Raw genomic sequence first — 16,331 nt, forward strand, 5'->3', positions numbered from 1 at the left:
GAACACTGTTTAGGGGTGGTCTTTGTCAGGAATCCTAGGGCCTCTTAGGGGTAAATCCCACCGAGAAATCCCCATGCACCAAAAACTCCAATCCACTTCATTTCAAGAAGTAGTTTTTAATGTAACTTTTTTTCACATTGGAGAATTTCCTTGGTGTTTATATGTAGTATTTTGTTTCTATCAGTCTTTCTCTCCATGTGGGTTTTGAGCTTTGACATAGAGAAAACAGCAAGCCGCCGACACAGGAAGAAGACAAGTTGCGTAGCTAGCAGTTTTTGTGGGTGAGCTGCCTTGTCTGAGAGAAAGAGAAGAACAAAAACAGGCTAACTGTAAAATTCTTCCAGTCACACCCTGCTTAGTCTATGTCTAGACTGGCCCCTCTGTAGGAGACTGAGACATAACAAGGGTGAGCAAATGGGTGTATGGGACATAATCCCATTTAACTCTGAATGCACAATGATGAAGAACCCATTTTTTGTATTGATGCTAAAGAGGGACCTTGCAATGCAGTGTGATTTCAGATATACAATATGTGGAGCCAGTGTTCTGCCAGTTAGTCAACCTGCCTCAGCACAACTTGCACTGGCAGTTTCCAGGAAGACCCGGGAGACTGGACATGAACTCTGCAACCTTTACTAAGGATGGTGCCAAGAGGGGCAGCGCAATTGTAGCTTATGCCCCAGCCTTTCTCATGACAACCCAAGTAACCCCACATGCCCTCGGCTGAATCTAGAGTTTTTGTGTTTGGCAAACAAGTCGCATTAAGATCAAGTGAGTTTCATTTAGAGCAAACCTCCAGTTGATTCCATGTTTCAATTTGGCAGTAAGGGCTAACTTGTTCTACACAATTAAACTACTGAAAATAGATGTCTCTTTTTAGAATGAGTTAGACAAAAGCGAGGACTTGTTACTCATCAAGTTGCAAAAAAAAAGTATCTTAAACTTGCAATGTAACTTTTTGGGCAACCTGACCAAATGCACATATAAAATGTGATATATAGATCTATCAATCTACTGGAAAGCAAGTCTATGTGCTCTATTTCTATGCTTCCCATTTTGTTTTTGTACACTACCTTCAAACAGCTGAAACATATAATACAGCAGCTTAGACGGTACAATGATTCTATACTATCTTCTTCTTTTGCCACTAACTGAAATTAGGCGAACAAGTTTTATTAACCAGGACATTGCGGAGTGATTTCTGCATAATGCACCTTTAACTGTTAATGTGGAGGTGATGTTCCCATAACATGGCATCAATCAAGCATTCCAAGCCCTGAGGCAAAATACTCACCCCAACCCCATAGAATAGTAAACTCATCTGAATGTAATATAATTCCTATCAGGTGGCTATAACATTGCATAAGGCATGGAATATTTATACAGATTTTCTTTTGAAGAAGGAGCCATGCTTGTATATGCCATTTATTATTGGCACTAACCTATACTCATTTTGCTTCCCCAACCAACCATTAAGTGCATTCTCAGAGCTAACAACTGTCACTAAAGGTGCACCTTACTTCTTTGCCCCGGTGGGGGGGTAGTAATTTACAGGGGATGAATTCAGTTAAACCCCCATCAAGGTAAGCATAGATTAACCCTGGCCCGCTCCATCTCCCCCACCACACACACACACACACACACACACACACACCTAGGTCTCACCTACTTTCTACCCAGCAACATATAGTTACCATAACTCATAGGAACCAGGACATTCATTCCTCGTATCTATTTTTATTAATGGTGTCAGGATGATCAGGAATGCAATGACTAAAACCACAATGTGGGTCCTTCTCCATATCAAAGGTCAAGAATTCAGATTAGAAATTCAGCTTTTTGGTGGATAGCAGTGCGCCGTTGAGTTTGATTTTAACATACCAGTCATAATTTTCCATGGTAGGATTGAAGGCAATTTGCTGCTTACAGCAGTAAATGTGGGTCATCATAAGACGGTGCATACCTTGAGGGAGATAAAGATATTCCTAAGAAACAGGGACACCTTTGAGATAATACTGAATTAGTTTAAGTTATTTAATATCCTGAACCCTGCAGGCTGGAAAGCACTAAAGTGGAATATTCCCTTTAGCCCCCAGATTACCTTTAATGCTCTCCTCTGCAATGAATGTAAAAGCAGGCCACACTTATATCCGGGCCATTTTTATTGATCCTCAAAACCCCGTCTTGACCGCAAAGGGAAGATAAAAACCACCAGTAAAGAAAATAATAAATTGGCATAATTAATGTAGTTCTATATCTTACATAGACTTTCCTGTATTAACACAGCTTTATACAGTACAAGGAGTAGGTTTGAGAACATCACAGCTAAAAGCAATCCTTGCCAAAAGTGAGTTATTCAACGATGATAAGACTTCCATTCAAATTCATGAAATGGCATTCTACTTGTACTGCCGTCTCCATTCTTGGAGAGAAATCCAAGCTCTTGGAAAATCAAAAATGAATTTGAGGGGCTTATTTTCAAAACAGAAGGCCCAGACCAATTAACTAAAAATAAATAAAAAAAATAAAAAAAATACAAACTACGAGCTTCCCCTGACCTTACCCAAAACACCAAAAGAACTTGATTCTCTCTCTGGACGATCTGTCGGTCTCTGGTTTGTTCCATTTTAATTTCTCTGAGAGTAACAAATAAATACATCTTACTACTAAACTGCCATTGAGTCCAGTGTAGGAGGCAACAGTGTCTTAACATTGAGAAGCCACTCTGAACAAATTCTGCAGTTTTGTTTACATTCACCTCTGGAGAGAAGAGATGCTGGAGGACGATGTCCCATTTACAAGCGAGCTGCGACCCAACACAGAACCACACCTCTGGTCACTTCACAAATGACACCATAGCACTGTGGCTATCCATACCAGTGTCTCTCGCTCACTCTTCTCTGCGACCTAGCACTGAGAGTGAAAGGAACAACACAAAAACTAAAAGCGGAGCAGTAGTTGTTTCCAGTGGGCAACACTCTACTCAAGTCTTTCCAAACTCTCCACCCTTCCAGGCCCCTTCACAGCATCGTTGACTTAGGTCCTCTCTCACTCAGCAGCTGATGGTGCTGGGCAGCTGTTTGCTCACAAAGTCTGAGATGAAGTCAAACTCGTTCTGGCCCAGGAAAAGTTCGGGCAGCTCCTGAATGCGGTCCAGGCCCAGCTCCACAACCAGGGATGTCAAAACCTCCTCGTCAATCATGTCCGCATCCATGCCATTCAAGGCCAGAGCCGGCCCGGCCATCTGCTGCATGTTAGCCAGCTGGGCCGGGCAAATGCGGTACTGGGCTGCCCCGTTGCCCATGTGGTTGCCGTTCATGGGCCCCAGTGGATGTCCGTGATACTGGGTGTTGAGTTTTTGCAGATGCATGCTGGCCATGAGCTGCTGGGACGTGAGACCACCATTCATATACTGCTGTTGTTGCTGTGGGTGCTGCTGGGCCTGCTGTTGCTGGCTCATGTGATGATGCTGGGTGTGGTGTTGCTGCTGGGCCTGCCCGTTGTTGTACATCATGTTACTAGACGTTATCTGGTGGTGGCCCATCTGAGCCCCGTTGGGCTGTCTGTTCACGGGCCCCACCATGCCTTGCCGCTGCCTCATGGCCACCTCCATGGTGGCCTGCTGCTGAGGTCCACCACCGTAGTGCATCATCTGGCCATTGGGCAGGGCTCGGAGGCCTGGCTGAGGCACTACGTGCTGCTGGTGGCCTGCCTGCAGGCCTCCGTTCATGCCTAGTCTGTAGCCGTGGAGGCCCCCACCTGCAGAGCTGTGGTTCATGGGCATTATTAGATGATCCGCCATGGCTCCTGTCTTTCAGCACAGAGGAAACACAGTTAGAGCGATGCAGTTGATTTTCAACCATCATGTAGGTAGGTAGAAGTTCAGTGAGCATGCAGTAGCCTACATTTAGCACAGTTGAAGCCAATTAGTGAATAGGTGACATGCCATGGACATATTTGACTTGGCTGCACTCGAGAAACCCATATGTTTGGATGCATAAGATCAGTTCATGTGAAAACAAAATGGGTTGATTTGGTAACAAGACAATTCCCTTCGATATATTTCTCAACCCTCCAAAATATTATATGATTACGCAATATTATTTCATGGAAGAATGTAGCCTACAATGTCCTAAACTGGCAGAGTAAAACCACAAGAGACGCTTCCTAGTCAAGAACCGCCGGGTTTGTTCTCCTTTTCGCGAACACTAGAAAGCCTTTCCACGTCTTCCTCAGTTTCGCTGAAAATGCTCCTCTTTGTGCTTTGCCGATTGAAACACAGGTAGGCTAGCTATCAACCTTGTTACCTTTACAACTGGACATTCGGTTGATTTAATAGATAACGGCGTCTCGGTCAGTGATGATGCATTAACTATAATTTGGTGTATAGTCCCTCCACAGTGCACATCAAACACAAAATGAAACTAGCTCGGTTATTTTACCCACGTTGCAACAAAGAAGCGAGAAGCGATACATTGGCATTATGCATTCCCAAACAGCTGTAGCCTATATTATACGGTTGTTCAAATTTAGGATTGCTTCCCAAATTTAACACAACGTCTACGACTTCCTACATTTGTTAATACACATCACTATTTTAGGTCTAGCCTATAATTGCATTGCCGATTAATTATTCCAACACCCCTAAAGACAACGAAAATGGAAACAATGGAACATCAACCTCAAGACCTTCACACAAACGCCAGACAGCGAATTCTACAATAAATTAAAACAAACACGTACCCGTATCTACTCGGATTAAAGTTCAGCGATTTTGCTACTGCTACGTTTTTATTTTAGTTTTGCAAAGCGAGGTGTCTTCAGATTACAGTATGTATTCCACAGGGTTACACTTCATGCTCAAGCAGGGCCGACGCACATACTGTTTATTTTCTGGGTCAACTCAGGGATTATACATACATTTTTTTTAACTCAATGGAAGAGGGAGGTGGAGCTACGGTTGCCTCTATTTATTATAGTTGCGCATGTGCATAGAAAAAAGGTACACTAGCCAATTTGAATACTTCCTCTGTATTTATTTTATAATCAATGTTTCTCCCATAGAGAATGACAGAGGCCTCTAGTGGCCAGTTTTAGCATGTGCAATGCCATTGAGGACGTCCACCATGCTTCTGCCATTTTAAAGTAGTCAACTTTAGATGTAATCTTTATTTATCTAGGCAAGTCAGTTAAGAACAAATTCTTATTTACAATGATGGCCTACCCCTGGCCAAACCAGAACGACACTGGACACGACACTATTGTGCACCGCCTTCACGGCCGGATGTGATACAGCCTGGATTCAAACCAGGGACTGTAGTGATGCCTCTTGCAATGAGATACAGTGCCTTGGACAGCTGTGCCACTCGGGAGCCTATCACTATGGTTTCTCCCCTTCCCTGATAAATGTAGACAACAATGTGCTTTAATAAAATGATCTTGTTTCTAAGATGTTGCTGGGTTTTGGTTTAACAAATACAATGTAATTCATAAGAGTTACAGTGGGAAATGTGTTAAATTATAATAGATATGTCGGTGGTGTGTGTGTTTTTGTCTATACCTACTGGAGTGAGTGAGTGAGTGAGTGAGTGAGTGAGTGAGTGAGTGAGTGAGTGAGTGAGTGAGTGAGTGAGTGTGTGTGTGTGTGTGAAAGTGTTTCATCTTGACGATCACTGAGAGTCCCTGTGACACACCAGTCTGCTGTGCATTGCCTGAGTGAGGACAGGACGGGGCAGTGGAATGCCTGTGCTATTCTAGGCCACTGGCTACAGTGGCTGTTGTGATAGTGTGCTCTGACCGCAGATGCACGTGCATCAGATCGCCTTTCACCACAAGGACCCTAGCCTGCAATTGCAATTGAATGAAAACCACTTAGTATTTTGAGAAACCCATTGTGTAGGGCACATATTTTATGGGTGAATCCTTATGCCTAACGCTTGCCTGTGTCCTTGTCACTTTAAGCAGGTGCTAATGACTTTTGGCCTCAGGTGTGTGGACTTTGAGAAACTCACAAATCCTGTCTGTTAGGCTTTTACAGAGAATCCACGTGGCTCTTTCTGTTAACTACCTGTCCCCATTCAACATGACGATATCTGTCTGACACAAATGTACACGTGAATGTAAAAAAACATGTAAGTCTCCACATTCACATTCACATTGCCTAGTCTTTGTATTCTGCCAGGGCCTAAACCTTTACCCAAATTTGCATCAGAATTGGTTAGTGCCTTATTCAGGTCTATGATACGAATACTCCAATCAAATCTGCACTGCTCACTCTGTTTTGATCTAGTGCAGAATGCAATCGGACTATCTTTGTATACAGTAGTCATAGGGCTCCCGAGTGGTGCAGCAGTCCAAGGCACTACATGTCAGTGCTAGAGGAGTCACTACAGACCCTGGTCAATTCCAGGCTGTATCACAACCGGCTGTGATTGGGAGTCCCATAGGGTGGTGCACAATTGGTCCATCGTCGTCTGGGTTAGGTTTTGGCCGGAGTAGGTCGTCATTGTAAATAAAAATAAAAATTTAACTGACGTACCTAGTTAAATAAAGGGTAAATAAATATTACAGTGCAAAGGAGAGTATGGTTGGTCTATGATACATTTGAATATATCCTCTATATTGCTTGCCTAAGGGTTGGGGGAGGAGCTTCCAAAGAGCCTGCCCTCAGCCATGTAGCAAATATTGATTTATTTGATCTGTGTGTATGTGGAGGTTGGTGGCACCTTAATTGGGGAGAACGGGCTTGTGGTACTGCCTGGAGTAGAATAAGTGGAATGGTATCAAATACAGCAAACACATGGGTTCCATGTGTTTGTGTGTGTGTGTGTGCCTGTCTAAGCGTGTCTTTGTTTGTTTGGGAAAGATGTTTAGCCTCAGTGTTGTTCATTACCTCACGTGACAAAATTTGTTTTCTGAAGCTCTGACGCTTGCTGGACTGGAAAAGCAATCCAAAGCTTGAGTATGAGAACAATAAAATCCTTTCCATACTTGCTTCATGTAATATCATGTCATGAAAGTGCATCCTTCACACACAATTTAGATCAGGGCTCTCCAGGAGCAAACCTGTAGGTTTTTGCTCCAACCTGTTGTAACTAACCTTATTTTGTTTATCAATCAGCTAATTATTAGAATCAGGTGAGCTAAATTAGGGTTTGAGCAAAAACCTACAGGATGGTACCTTTCTTAAATGTGTCCTTTGAATTTGCATAATGATCATCACCATGCTACCCACTGGGCACACATCGGTTGAATCAACATTGTTTCCACGTCATCTCAATTAAATTACTTTGAACAAACGTGGAATAGATATTGAATTGATGTCTGTGCTCAGTGGGTAGCTTTGTCTCTTGTGTTTTTGTTGTTATTATTATTAGTAGTGTTGTTGTTTGAGTTCTAGTAGTTAGCTACATGGCAAAAAAGTAATTAACTATTGAAAAAACGACCAAGATATGAATTTAGTTCAACTACCACCAAGCTACTGCAAAATGTAGTTAAATTACCAGTTGAACTACATGTAGTTTACTACTTCCCAGAACTGCTGAAGACATTGTTTTGCTGTGTGTTCTCTACTCTCCTTCAGTTCCTCTTTGCTACAATAGCAATGTAGCTACTTTTTTGGGCAGCTCAATAAGCTTTCTCCTCTCTCATACATCAGTACTTATACTATCACTTTTTTCCCCAAGCCCTTGGTCATATTCATTATGCGCCAAACAGAAGAACAATTAATCCGGGAGAGAATAACTGAATTTGTCCAATGAGAAACACTAATTTTCAATTTCTGTTTTAAAATGTTTTCTACTGTGCCATAATTCATATTTTCATGGTGACGGACGCAATAAGGCCACCTTACACAAGTGATCTGCTTTCTGAGGAACCAGTCCAGAATGATGAGACAGTTGTTCACAATGTAGATCATGAATCATTCATAGCCGTGATAATCTGTGTGGTTGGATATTGCTTAACAGCCAACCATGTCACTTATTGGCCCAAGCACTGAGAGGGCGCTGCAATCAGATTATATACAACAAAGCAGACCACTCTCTTGTTACAGGCATTATAACTACCTTTGTTCCAGGTGTTAAAACAGAAACTTTTGGTGAAGGTAGGAAACAACACCTCCACTTCGCTGATCCTCAACACAGGGGCCCCACAGGGGTACGTGCTCAGCCCTCTCCTGTACTCTTTGTTCACCCATGACTGCGTGGACACGCATACCTCCAACTCAATCATCAAGTTTGCAGACGGCACAACAGTAGTAGGCCTGAGGGGTGCATGCTCAGTCCTCTCCTATACTCCCTGTTCACTCATGACTGCATGGCCAGGCACGACTCCAACACCATCATTAAGTTTGCCGATGACACGGCCTGATCACCGACAATGATGAGACAGCCAATAGGGAGGAGGTCAAAGACCTGGCCGTGTGGTGCCAGGACAACAACCTCTCTCTCAACGTGATCAAGACAAAGGTGATGATTGTGGACTACAGGAAAAGGAAGACCGAGCATGCCCCCATTCTCATTGACAGGGCTGTAGTGGAGCAGGTTGAGAGTTTCAAGTTCCTTAGTGTCCACATCACCAACAAACTAACATGGTCCAAGCACATCAAGACAGTCTGAAGAGGGAACGACAAAACCTATTCCCCTCAGGAGACTGAAAATATTTGACATGGGTCTTCAGATCCTCAAAAGGTTCTAAAGCTGCACCATCGAGAGCATCCTGACCGATTGCATCACCCCCTGGTATGGCATCAAACTGGCATATGATTTTACTGCTGCTCTTTAATTATTTGTTACTTTTATTTCATATATTTTTTAGGTATTTTCTTAAAACTGCATTGTTGGTTAAGAGCTTGTAAGTAAGCATTTCACTGTTGTATTCAGCACGTGACAAATTATTTGATTTGATTACCAACAATGACGAGACCACCTACAGGGAGGAGGTGAGAGTCCTGGCAGAGTGGTGCCAGGAAAATAACCTCTCCCTCAACGTCAACAATATGAAGGAGCTGATCGTGGATTTCAGGAAACAGCAGAGGGAGTATGCCCCTATCCACATTGACTGGACCGCATTGGAAAAGATGGAAAGTTCCTTGTTCCCTGGCGTACACATCACTGACAATCTGAAATGGTCCACCTACATAGACAGTGCGGTGAAGAAGGCCCCTAAGACCCTCAAACTTTTACAGATACACAATTGAGAGCATCCTGTCGGGCTGTATCACCACCTGGTACAGCAACTGCACTGCCCGCAACCGCAGGGCTCTCCAGAGGGTGGAATGGAATGCTCAACGAATCATCAGGGGCACACTGCCTGCCGTCCAGGACACCTACAGCACACAATGTCACAGGAAGGCCAAAAAGATCATCAATGACATCAACCACCCGAGCCACAGCATGTTCACCACGCTATCATCCAGAAGGTGAGGTCAGTACAGGTGCATCAAAGCTGGGACCGAGAGACTGAGAAACAGCTTCTTTCTCAAGGCCTCAAGACTGTTAAATAGCCATCACTAGCCGGCTACCACCCGGCTACTAAGCCCTGCACCTTAGAGGCTGCTGCCTTATATACATGGACATGGAATCACTGGCCACTTTAATAATGGAACACTCGTCACTTTAATATTGTTTACATACTGCTTTACTCATTTCATATCTATATACTGTATTGTATTATACTGTATTTTAGTCAATGCCACGCTTCATTGCTCGTCCTAATATTTATATTTTTCTTAATTCCATTCTTTTACTTTTAGCTTTGTGTATTGTTGTGAATTGTTCGATACTACTGCATGGTTGCAGCTAGGAACACAAGCATTTGGCTACACCTGCAATAACATCTGCTAAATATGTGTATGTGGCCAATAAAATTTTATTTGATTTGATGTTACATCTGTGGATCCTCTTTTCAAGAAGAAGGGTTGTTCTCTTGGTAAGAAAGTCAAATACCAATTGTTCTCCTGATACTTTGACGTGTTTCATCGGAATAACGATATAGCTTTGACCCTGAATCCTTGATTGCTTGAGTTTATATCTGACATTGAACAGCTGACAGAGCAGACAAGGCCTTGACTGGGTGAATCTACTCCACAGTAACTAATTTACTCCCTCTCTGGCTGCAAGTGCTTAGTTTCATGGGCTCAGCCTGTGTGAGTTTCCTCATGTTTACCGTGAAGCAGGGGATTAGACAGGAAGCCTGATGGGAAACTTTGCCGCACCACAGAATGAGCTAATCAGCTGGCCAGCGGACACAGATCTAGGAACAAGCAGTTCAACCTTAATTCTCACACACACTCTATCTCTCAGGCCGGTAATGAGCGCTAGCATTGATCGGTAAGGTTGCTCAGGAGTTGTAGCATTGAGCCTTATGGTTGGTTAGGAGAGCTTATGCTATCATAGCAGCCATATGGTGGAGCGGTTAGGAAAATGCTTGCACATGCTTCAACCTGATTGCCCACTTCTTTCAATGGGATTGTCTGTAATGCCCAGCAATTTGGTCACGTTTGATCAGGGTACACACTATACACTGTGAGGTTATTCATCAAACTGTACAAGTACCACGGTTCTCATTTAATTGGCCACCTGTTAAAGATATTGACAAAACACAGACGAGTGAATTGTTGGACAGTCAATATTTTTTATTTTGAATTGTTGAGTAAATGGGTTAAATTCTGGATAAACAGGTGATAGCACATGTTGAAAGGGAATAAAAAATAATATGGTATCACATTAACTTCATCTAAAAACATAGCTGGGAGAGTATAGATCTATCCAGATTACCAATAATTATCCTGCAGCTATAGTCTTATATTTCTTGTCTTGTGTTCAAATCTCCAGTTGTGTTTTCTACAGGTTGTGAAAGGGTCATTCTTGAATTGCGGTGGCATTTGCCTCCCTCGGCATAGTAACCGCGAAAAACGCTTTAAAATGATAGATAGTTATACATCATACATGTTTTTGTTTATATTTAACTGTGTTTATCAATATAAAACATAATAAAACTCCTTCACAATGCAAAACTTTACCTAAATGAATTGTTAAAAGTACTAATGACAAGCAAATTGGCTTGCCACTGTAGTGATGATGTTGTAGTGCCATGTTTTGGGGATTTAGAGATATCTATTACTTTGAATGATAGAAAGTATTTCAAATATTGGACTGATCAATAAAAACAAAGGCTACTAAAATACAGATAAAAATATATATATATAATAAGTATCCCTTCGTTTAATGTCATTGGTGTTACCACCTTGAAAATCATTCATTACAAATATATACATGGACCTTGAGCATTCCCTCCAGTGGAAAACTGTTATGGGTGAGGGGTCTATATTAAATAAAAATGATTAGCTAATCACACATTTTTAGTATGTCATCAATTTGAGGATTCCATTGATAATTCGGTGTGTCTTAATAAAAGGTGTCTTGGTTTTAGTCATTTTAAATTTAAATACATTTAAATAAATCCGAATCTAGAAAAGTGAACTTAATTTTCACCAAAATTCCATGCTTCGGCAATTCAACAACAACCCAAAACTAAAAGTACTGTTAATCCAGGCTATGCTCGTTCTTTCTTCATTTGGGGGTGGTGGTGTGGTTGGAGAATTGTTATTGTTCTGGTAAATGAGAGACGTCTATAAATACACTCAAAGTTTCCTCTTGGACCCAGTACCAGAAGTGAGTGTTGTGTTCAGTGAGACAGCTCTGAGGGTTCAGTTTAGCTGAAGTCAAGGCTCAGGGTGGGGGATGGGAGGGCCTGCCAGCCTGCCTGACTTGAGCACTGCAGTGGGGGAAATTTGGTTATGGGGAAACCTGTTAAGCGTCACTTGATGGCCCCAGGGTAGAGGGGGAACTTGGGCTAAAGTGGGGGAGAATTGACACTCAAATTTGTAGTGCTCATTCGCTCAATTACAATTGATGAAGTTTCCACTCTTTTGGAATTGTTCCTGACTGCCAACTAAACTGTTATTCTGATTCTCATCACTGGTCAGTAGTCAAGAGATTTATGAATTCCTACCAGAGAGAATTAGGGACACACATTAGGCATGTTTTTATTCAGTTCCATAATCTCTTACCATAGTCTGGAAAGCCCCACGAGCAACACTCAACAATACTACCTCCACAAAACAAAAACAAATGACTATCCAACTGATTGTGGTGACACAAAGAGTTTGACTCAGTGGTTGAGGTGCTAAACATTGTTTGATTTATGTTGCTCATAATACATATCAATCTAATGTCAGTCCTGTGTTCTTACCAATACTGTCCATACCACATTTACATTTACATTTAAGTCATTTAGCAGACGCTCTTATCCAGAGCGACTTACAAATTGGTGCATACACCTTATGACATCCAGTGGAACAGCCACTTACAATAGTGCATCTAAATCTTTTTAGGGGGGTGAGAAGGATTACTTACCCTATCCTAGGTATTCCTTGAAGAGGTGGGGTTTCAGGTGTCTCCGGAAGGTGGTGATTGACTCCGCTGTCCTGGCGTCGTGAGGGAGTTTGTTCCACCATTGGGGGCCAGAGCAGCGAACAGTTTTGACTGGGCTGAGCGGGAACTGTACTTCCTCAGTGGTAGGGAGGCGAGCAGGCCAGAGGTGGATGAACGCAGTGCCCTTGTTTGGGTGTAGGGCCTGATCAGAGCCTGGAGGTACTGAGGTGCCGTTCCCCTCACAGCTCCGTAGGCAAGCACCATGGTCTTGTAGCGGATGCGAGCTTCAACTGGAAGCCAGTGGAGAGAGCGGAGGAGCGGGGTGACGTGAGAGAACTTGGGAAGGTTGAACACCAGACGGGCTGCGGCGTTCTGGATGAGTTGCAGGGGCTTAATGGCACAGGCAGGGAGCCCAGCCAACAGCGAGTTGCAGTAATCAAGACGGGAGATGACAAGTGCCTGGATCAGGACCTGCGCCGCTTCCTGTGTGAGGCAGGGTCGTACTCTGCGGATGTTGTAGAGCATGAACCTACAGGAACGGGACACCGCCTTGATGTTAGTTGAGAACGACAGGGTGTTGTCCAGGATCACGCCAAGGTTCTTAGCGCTCTGGGAGGAGGACACAATGGAGTTGTCAACCGTGATGGCGAGATCATGGAACGGGCAGTCCTTCCCGGGAGGAAGAGGAGCTCCGTCTTGCTGAGGTTCAGCTTGAGGTGGTGATCCGTCATCCACACTGATATGTCTGCCAGACATGCAGAGATGCGATTCGCCACCTGGTCATCAGAAGGGGGAAAGGAGAAGATTAATTGTGTGTCGTCTGCATAGCAATGATAGGAGAGACCATGTGAGGTTATGACAGAGCCAAGTGACTTGGTGTATAGCGAGAATAAGAGAGGGCCTAGAACAGAGCCCTGGGGGACACCAATGGTGAGAGCGCGTGGTGAGGAGACAGATTCTCGCCATACCTCAGCCATGAAGGTGATGTGATGAATTATGAATTCTGTAAGTGATCGATCAAGCCAATCTCAATAGCTAAAGGGTATGAGCCAATCCTAGAGATCAATACTTAGTGCCACTGAGTTGTCACTACAGGCTGGCCTCCATCCCTAAATGAAAACAGTGCCCCTATAAGGGCACAGGGCGAGACCCAAATGCAGACACGGGAGGCAGATGGTTCGAGTCTCTATTTATTATAATCCAAGGGGCAGGCAAATATCATGGACAGGAAAATGATCATAACAAGGTCAGAGTCCAGGAGCTACAGGATGGCAAGCAGGCAGGCTCGAGGTCAGGACGGGCAGTATGGTCAGGCAGGCGGGTTCAGAGCAGATGCAGGCAGTTGTCAAAACCGGGAGGACTAGCAAAAACAGAGAAAAGGAAAAAACGGACAAATGGGGAACACAGGAATAAATACCCAGGGACTAATGAGGAAAACAGGTGACATCTGGAGGTGGGTGCAGACAATAACAAAAACAGGTGAAACAGATCAGGGCGTGACAGACCTGGTCAGTAAGGAAAGCCTGGTACTGAATTAGATTATTTCTTTGAGGCATTGGATATCTGTTGTTTTTATTTAACAGGTCTATCCTAGAATATATATCAGCACTGAATCATTTATTTAATATTTTTGAATGATTAAGCTTACAATTGTTAAACACCTGCGCGATTCATTCTGTCTAGTGATGAGTTACTATTTCTGAACGTGCATTGTATCTGTGACCAGTCTCTCTAGCCCTGTTTATACCTGCTGCTAACATGCGTCCTTCATCCTTATCTTGTCCCGATCTTGCCTGTTTACACCTATAATATCTGATCAAAATCAGTTCACAATGTGTCTTTTAATCATCTACACCTATCTAAAAATGTGGGCACAATCAGAATGAGGACAAGATCAGGACAAAAACGCATATTAGAACCAGGTATAAACGTGGCTAGAGTCAACCATTTTTGTACCAATAATGTAGTGAAGACATTTCCACAATCCACACCACATTCTCTTTTTGTGTTTCCTGCCCAGGTGGTTGGAGGGAAGACACACCTATCTCTCGTTCTTCTTCACTGCACTTCCTGCTCTGCATCCAGCCGCAACATTTTCACAGTCCTCATATTGAGTTAAAGCCAGGAACCTGACCAAAGAAGGAGAATGAGGGGGAGAGATACCAGGGTGGACAAACATAGATATAACTTGTGAGGCATGAGGAGGGCTGAGGGACATGAACAGAGGTCGACATGAAGAATGGCCCATAAATCATGTATTACCTCCCAGCACTGTTAATGAGGTGGTGGCTCTTAAATAATTAGCGATGTGACTGAAGCATAGTTCCAAAGCAGTAGCCCAAGGATAAGGAGGAGGACATCGGGGACGAACGGTGAAGGGAATGTGGGACGCACCATCCAGGGGGAGGGAGAAGGAAAAGATAAGCAAAGTGAATGTACAGTATTTTGAGAGAGAGAGGTGAGCCAGAAAGAGAATAAATAGAGGAACAGAAAGATATATATATATGTATATGTTGATATATATATATGTTGTGGGTGGGTTAATTTGTTCATCCTGTTTATACATTGTGTGTTACTTCAGAAAGCTAGCACAAGGGCCTTTTGGTTTTTACACAGGAGTCAATGGGGAGCCATGGTTAGCTACTGTAGACTCATAGAAAAAAGGGTTCCAAAAGGGTTCTGCGGCTGCCCCATAGGAGAACCCTTTTTGGTTACAGGTAGAACCCTCTGTGGAAAGGGTTCTACCTGGAACCCAAAAGGGTTCTACCTGGAACCAAAAGGGGTTTTTCAAAGGGTTCTCCTGTGGGGACAGCCAAAGAACCCTTTTTTGGTTCTAGATAGCACCCTTCCCCCACCAACCTCTCACCAGGCAGGCTGCATTCATATTCATTACGGATGACATGCTGGGGCTGCTAGCTGGCCACGGGTTGTTTGGTGGAGGGGGCAGGGATGTTTTCTCTCCAGTCAGCTAATTGACACACAGATGTCAGGAGGAGCCAAGAGGGCCAAAGCACTCACTGACGTCAACCCTCAGCCTCTACCCTTACCCTCCACTCCTGCTTCGCTCCACTCACTACAAAGGGAATTACTTGGGTTCTCCTGCATTGAAAATAGCTCTTGCTTTTGTAGATAGTTACAATAGTAGGATGGTAATTTAGACACCCTAGCTGGTAGCAACACCACTTTATATGACCTACATAGAGCAAACAATGTTTTGCATCACACGCCATTTGTTCAGGGTAGCACTCCATCGGACATCTACATACTACAGGATTTCTGGGAATTCAAATGTCTCCCGGAGCGTCCAATGGCTGACAGTTCAGCCACCCAGTTTGTCTGTGTGTGTACTATGGGAGTGTTAAACACCTTTCCTGCACTACTACTCATTTTATTTACAAAATTACACACAATCCAATTACAGCTTGAAGATATGCTGTGTAAATACACTGTACATGCTGCTAACGCTGCCCTCTTCATCTTGGTTAACAAAGAGATATGGTTGAAAATGAATGACTGACACGGAGCTTCATATCTTGGTCAATAGTTGCCTCAAAATACATCATGCCTCAAATGGTAAAGGGGGATATCTAGTCAGTTGTACAACTGAATGTGTTCAACTGAAATGTGTCTTCCACATTTAACCCAACCCCTCTGAATCAGAGAGGTGCGGGGGCTGCCATAATCGACATCCACGTCTTCGGCACCCAGGAACAGTGGGTTAACTTCCTTGCTCAGGGGCAGAACAACAGATTTGTACCTTGTTCAGCTCAGGGTGTCAATCCAGCAACCTTTCAGTTACTGCCCCAACGCTCTAGGCTACCTGCCGCCAGGTTCAGCAATACCATGTGAGCTGACAGCCAGCTGACAGCCAACCAGTACTTACAGGAAACAGCC

At 43.6% G+C, this 16,331-nt stretch overlaps 1 protein-coding gene across 2 annotated transcripts; it reads right to left on the reverse strand.

Annotated features, from left to right (window-relative positions):
• Nucleotides 1-2,139: 2,139 nt before the first annotated feature.
• Nucleotides 2,140-4,939, reverse strand: LOC118364160 (cbp/p300-interacting transactivator 3-like). 2 transcript variants are annotated; one of them, XM_035745396.2, is made up of 2 exons: nt 4,744-4,939; nt 2,140-3,807 (listed from the first exon to the last, which is right to left on the reverse strand). In XM_035745396.2, exon 2 carries the CDS (start codon nt 3,800-3,802, stop codon nt 3,053-3,055), a length of 750 nt encoding a protein of 249 aa, XP_035601289.1. In that variant the 5' UTR covers nt 3,803-3,807; nt 4,744-4,939; the 3' UTR covers nt 2,140-3,052. The 2 variants fall into 2 exon arrangements, with proteins under 2 accessions (XP_035601289.1, XP_035601288.1); XM_035745395.2 differs by having other exon boundaries at nt 2,140-3,811.
• Between the last annotated feature and the right edge of the window lie 11,392 nt (nt 4,940-16,331).

Source organism: Oncorhynchus keta, chromosome 31 (assembly GCF_023373465.1).
Source record: "Oncorhynchus keta strain PuntledgeMale-10-30-2019 chromosome 31, Oket_V2, whole genome shotgun sequence".
In the NCBI taxonomy this organism is placed as follows: Eukaryota; Metazoa; Chordata; class Actinopteri; order Salmoniformes; family Salmonidae; genus Oncorhynchus; species Oncorhynchus keta.

Bases quoted from the DNA above. Each gene is read 5' to 3' on its own strand.
- LOC118364160 (XM_035745396.2), bottom strand. From the start codon at position 3,802: ATGGCGGATCATCTAATAATGCCCATGAACCACAGCTCTGCAGGTGGG.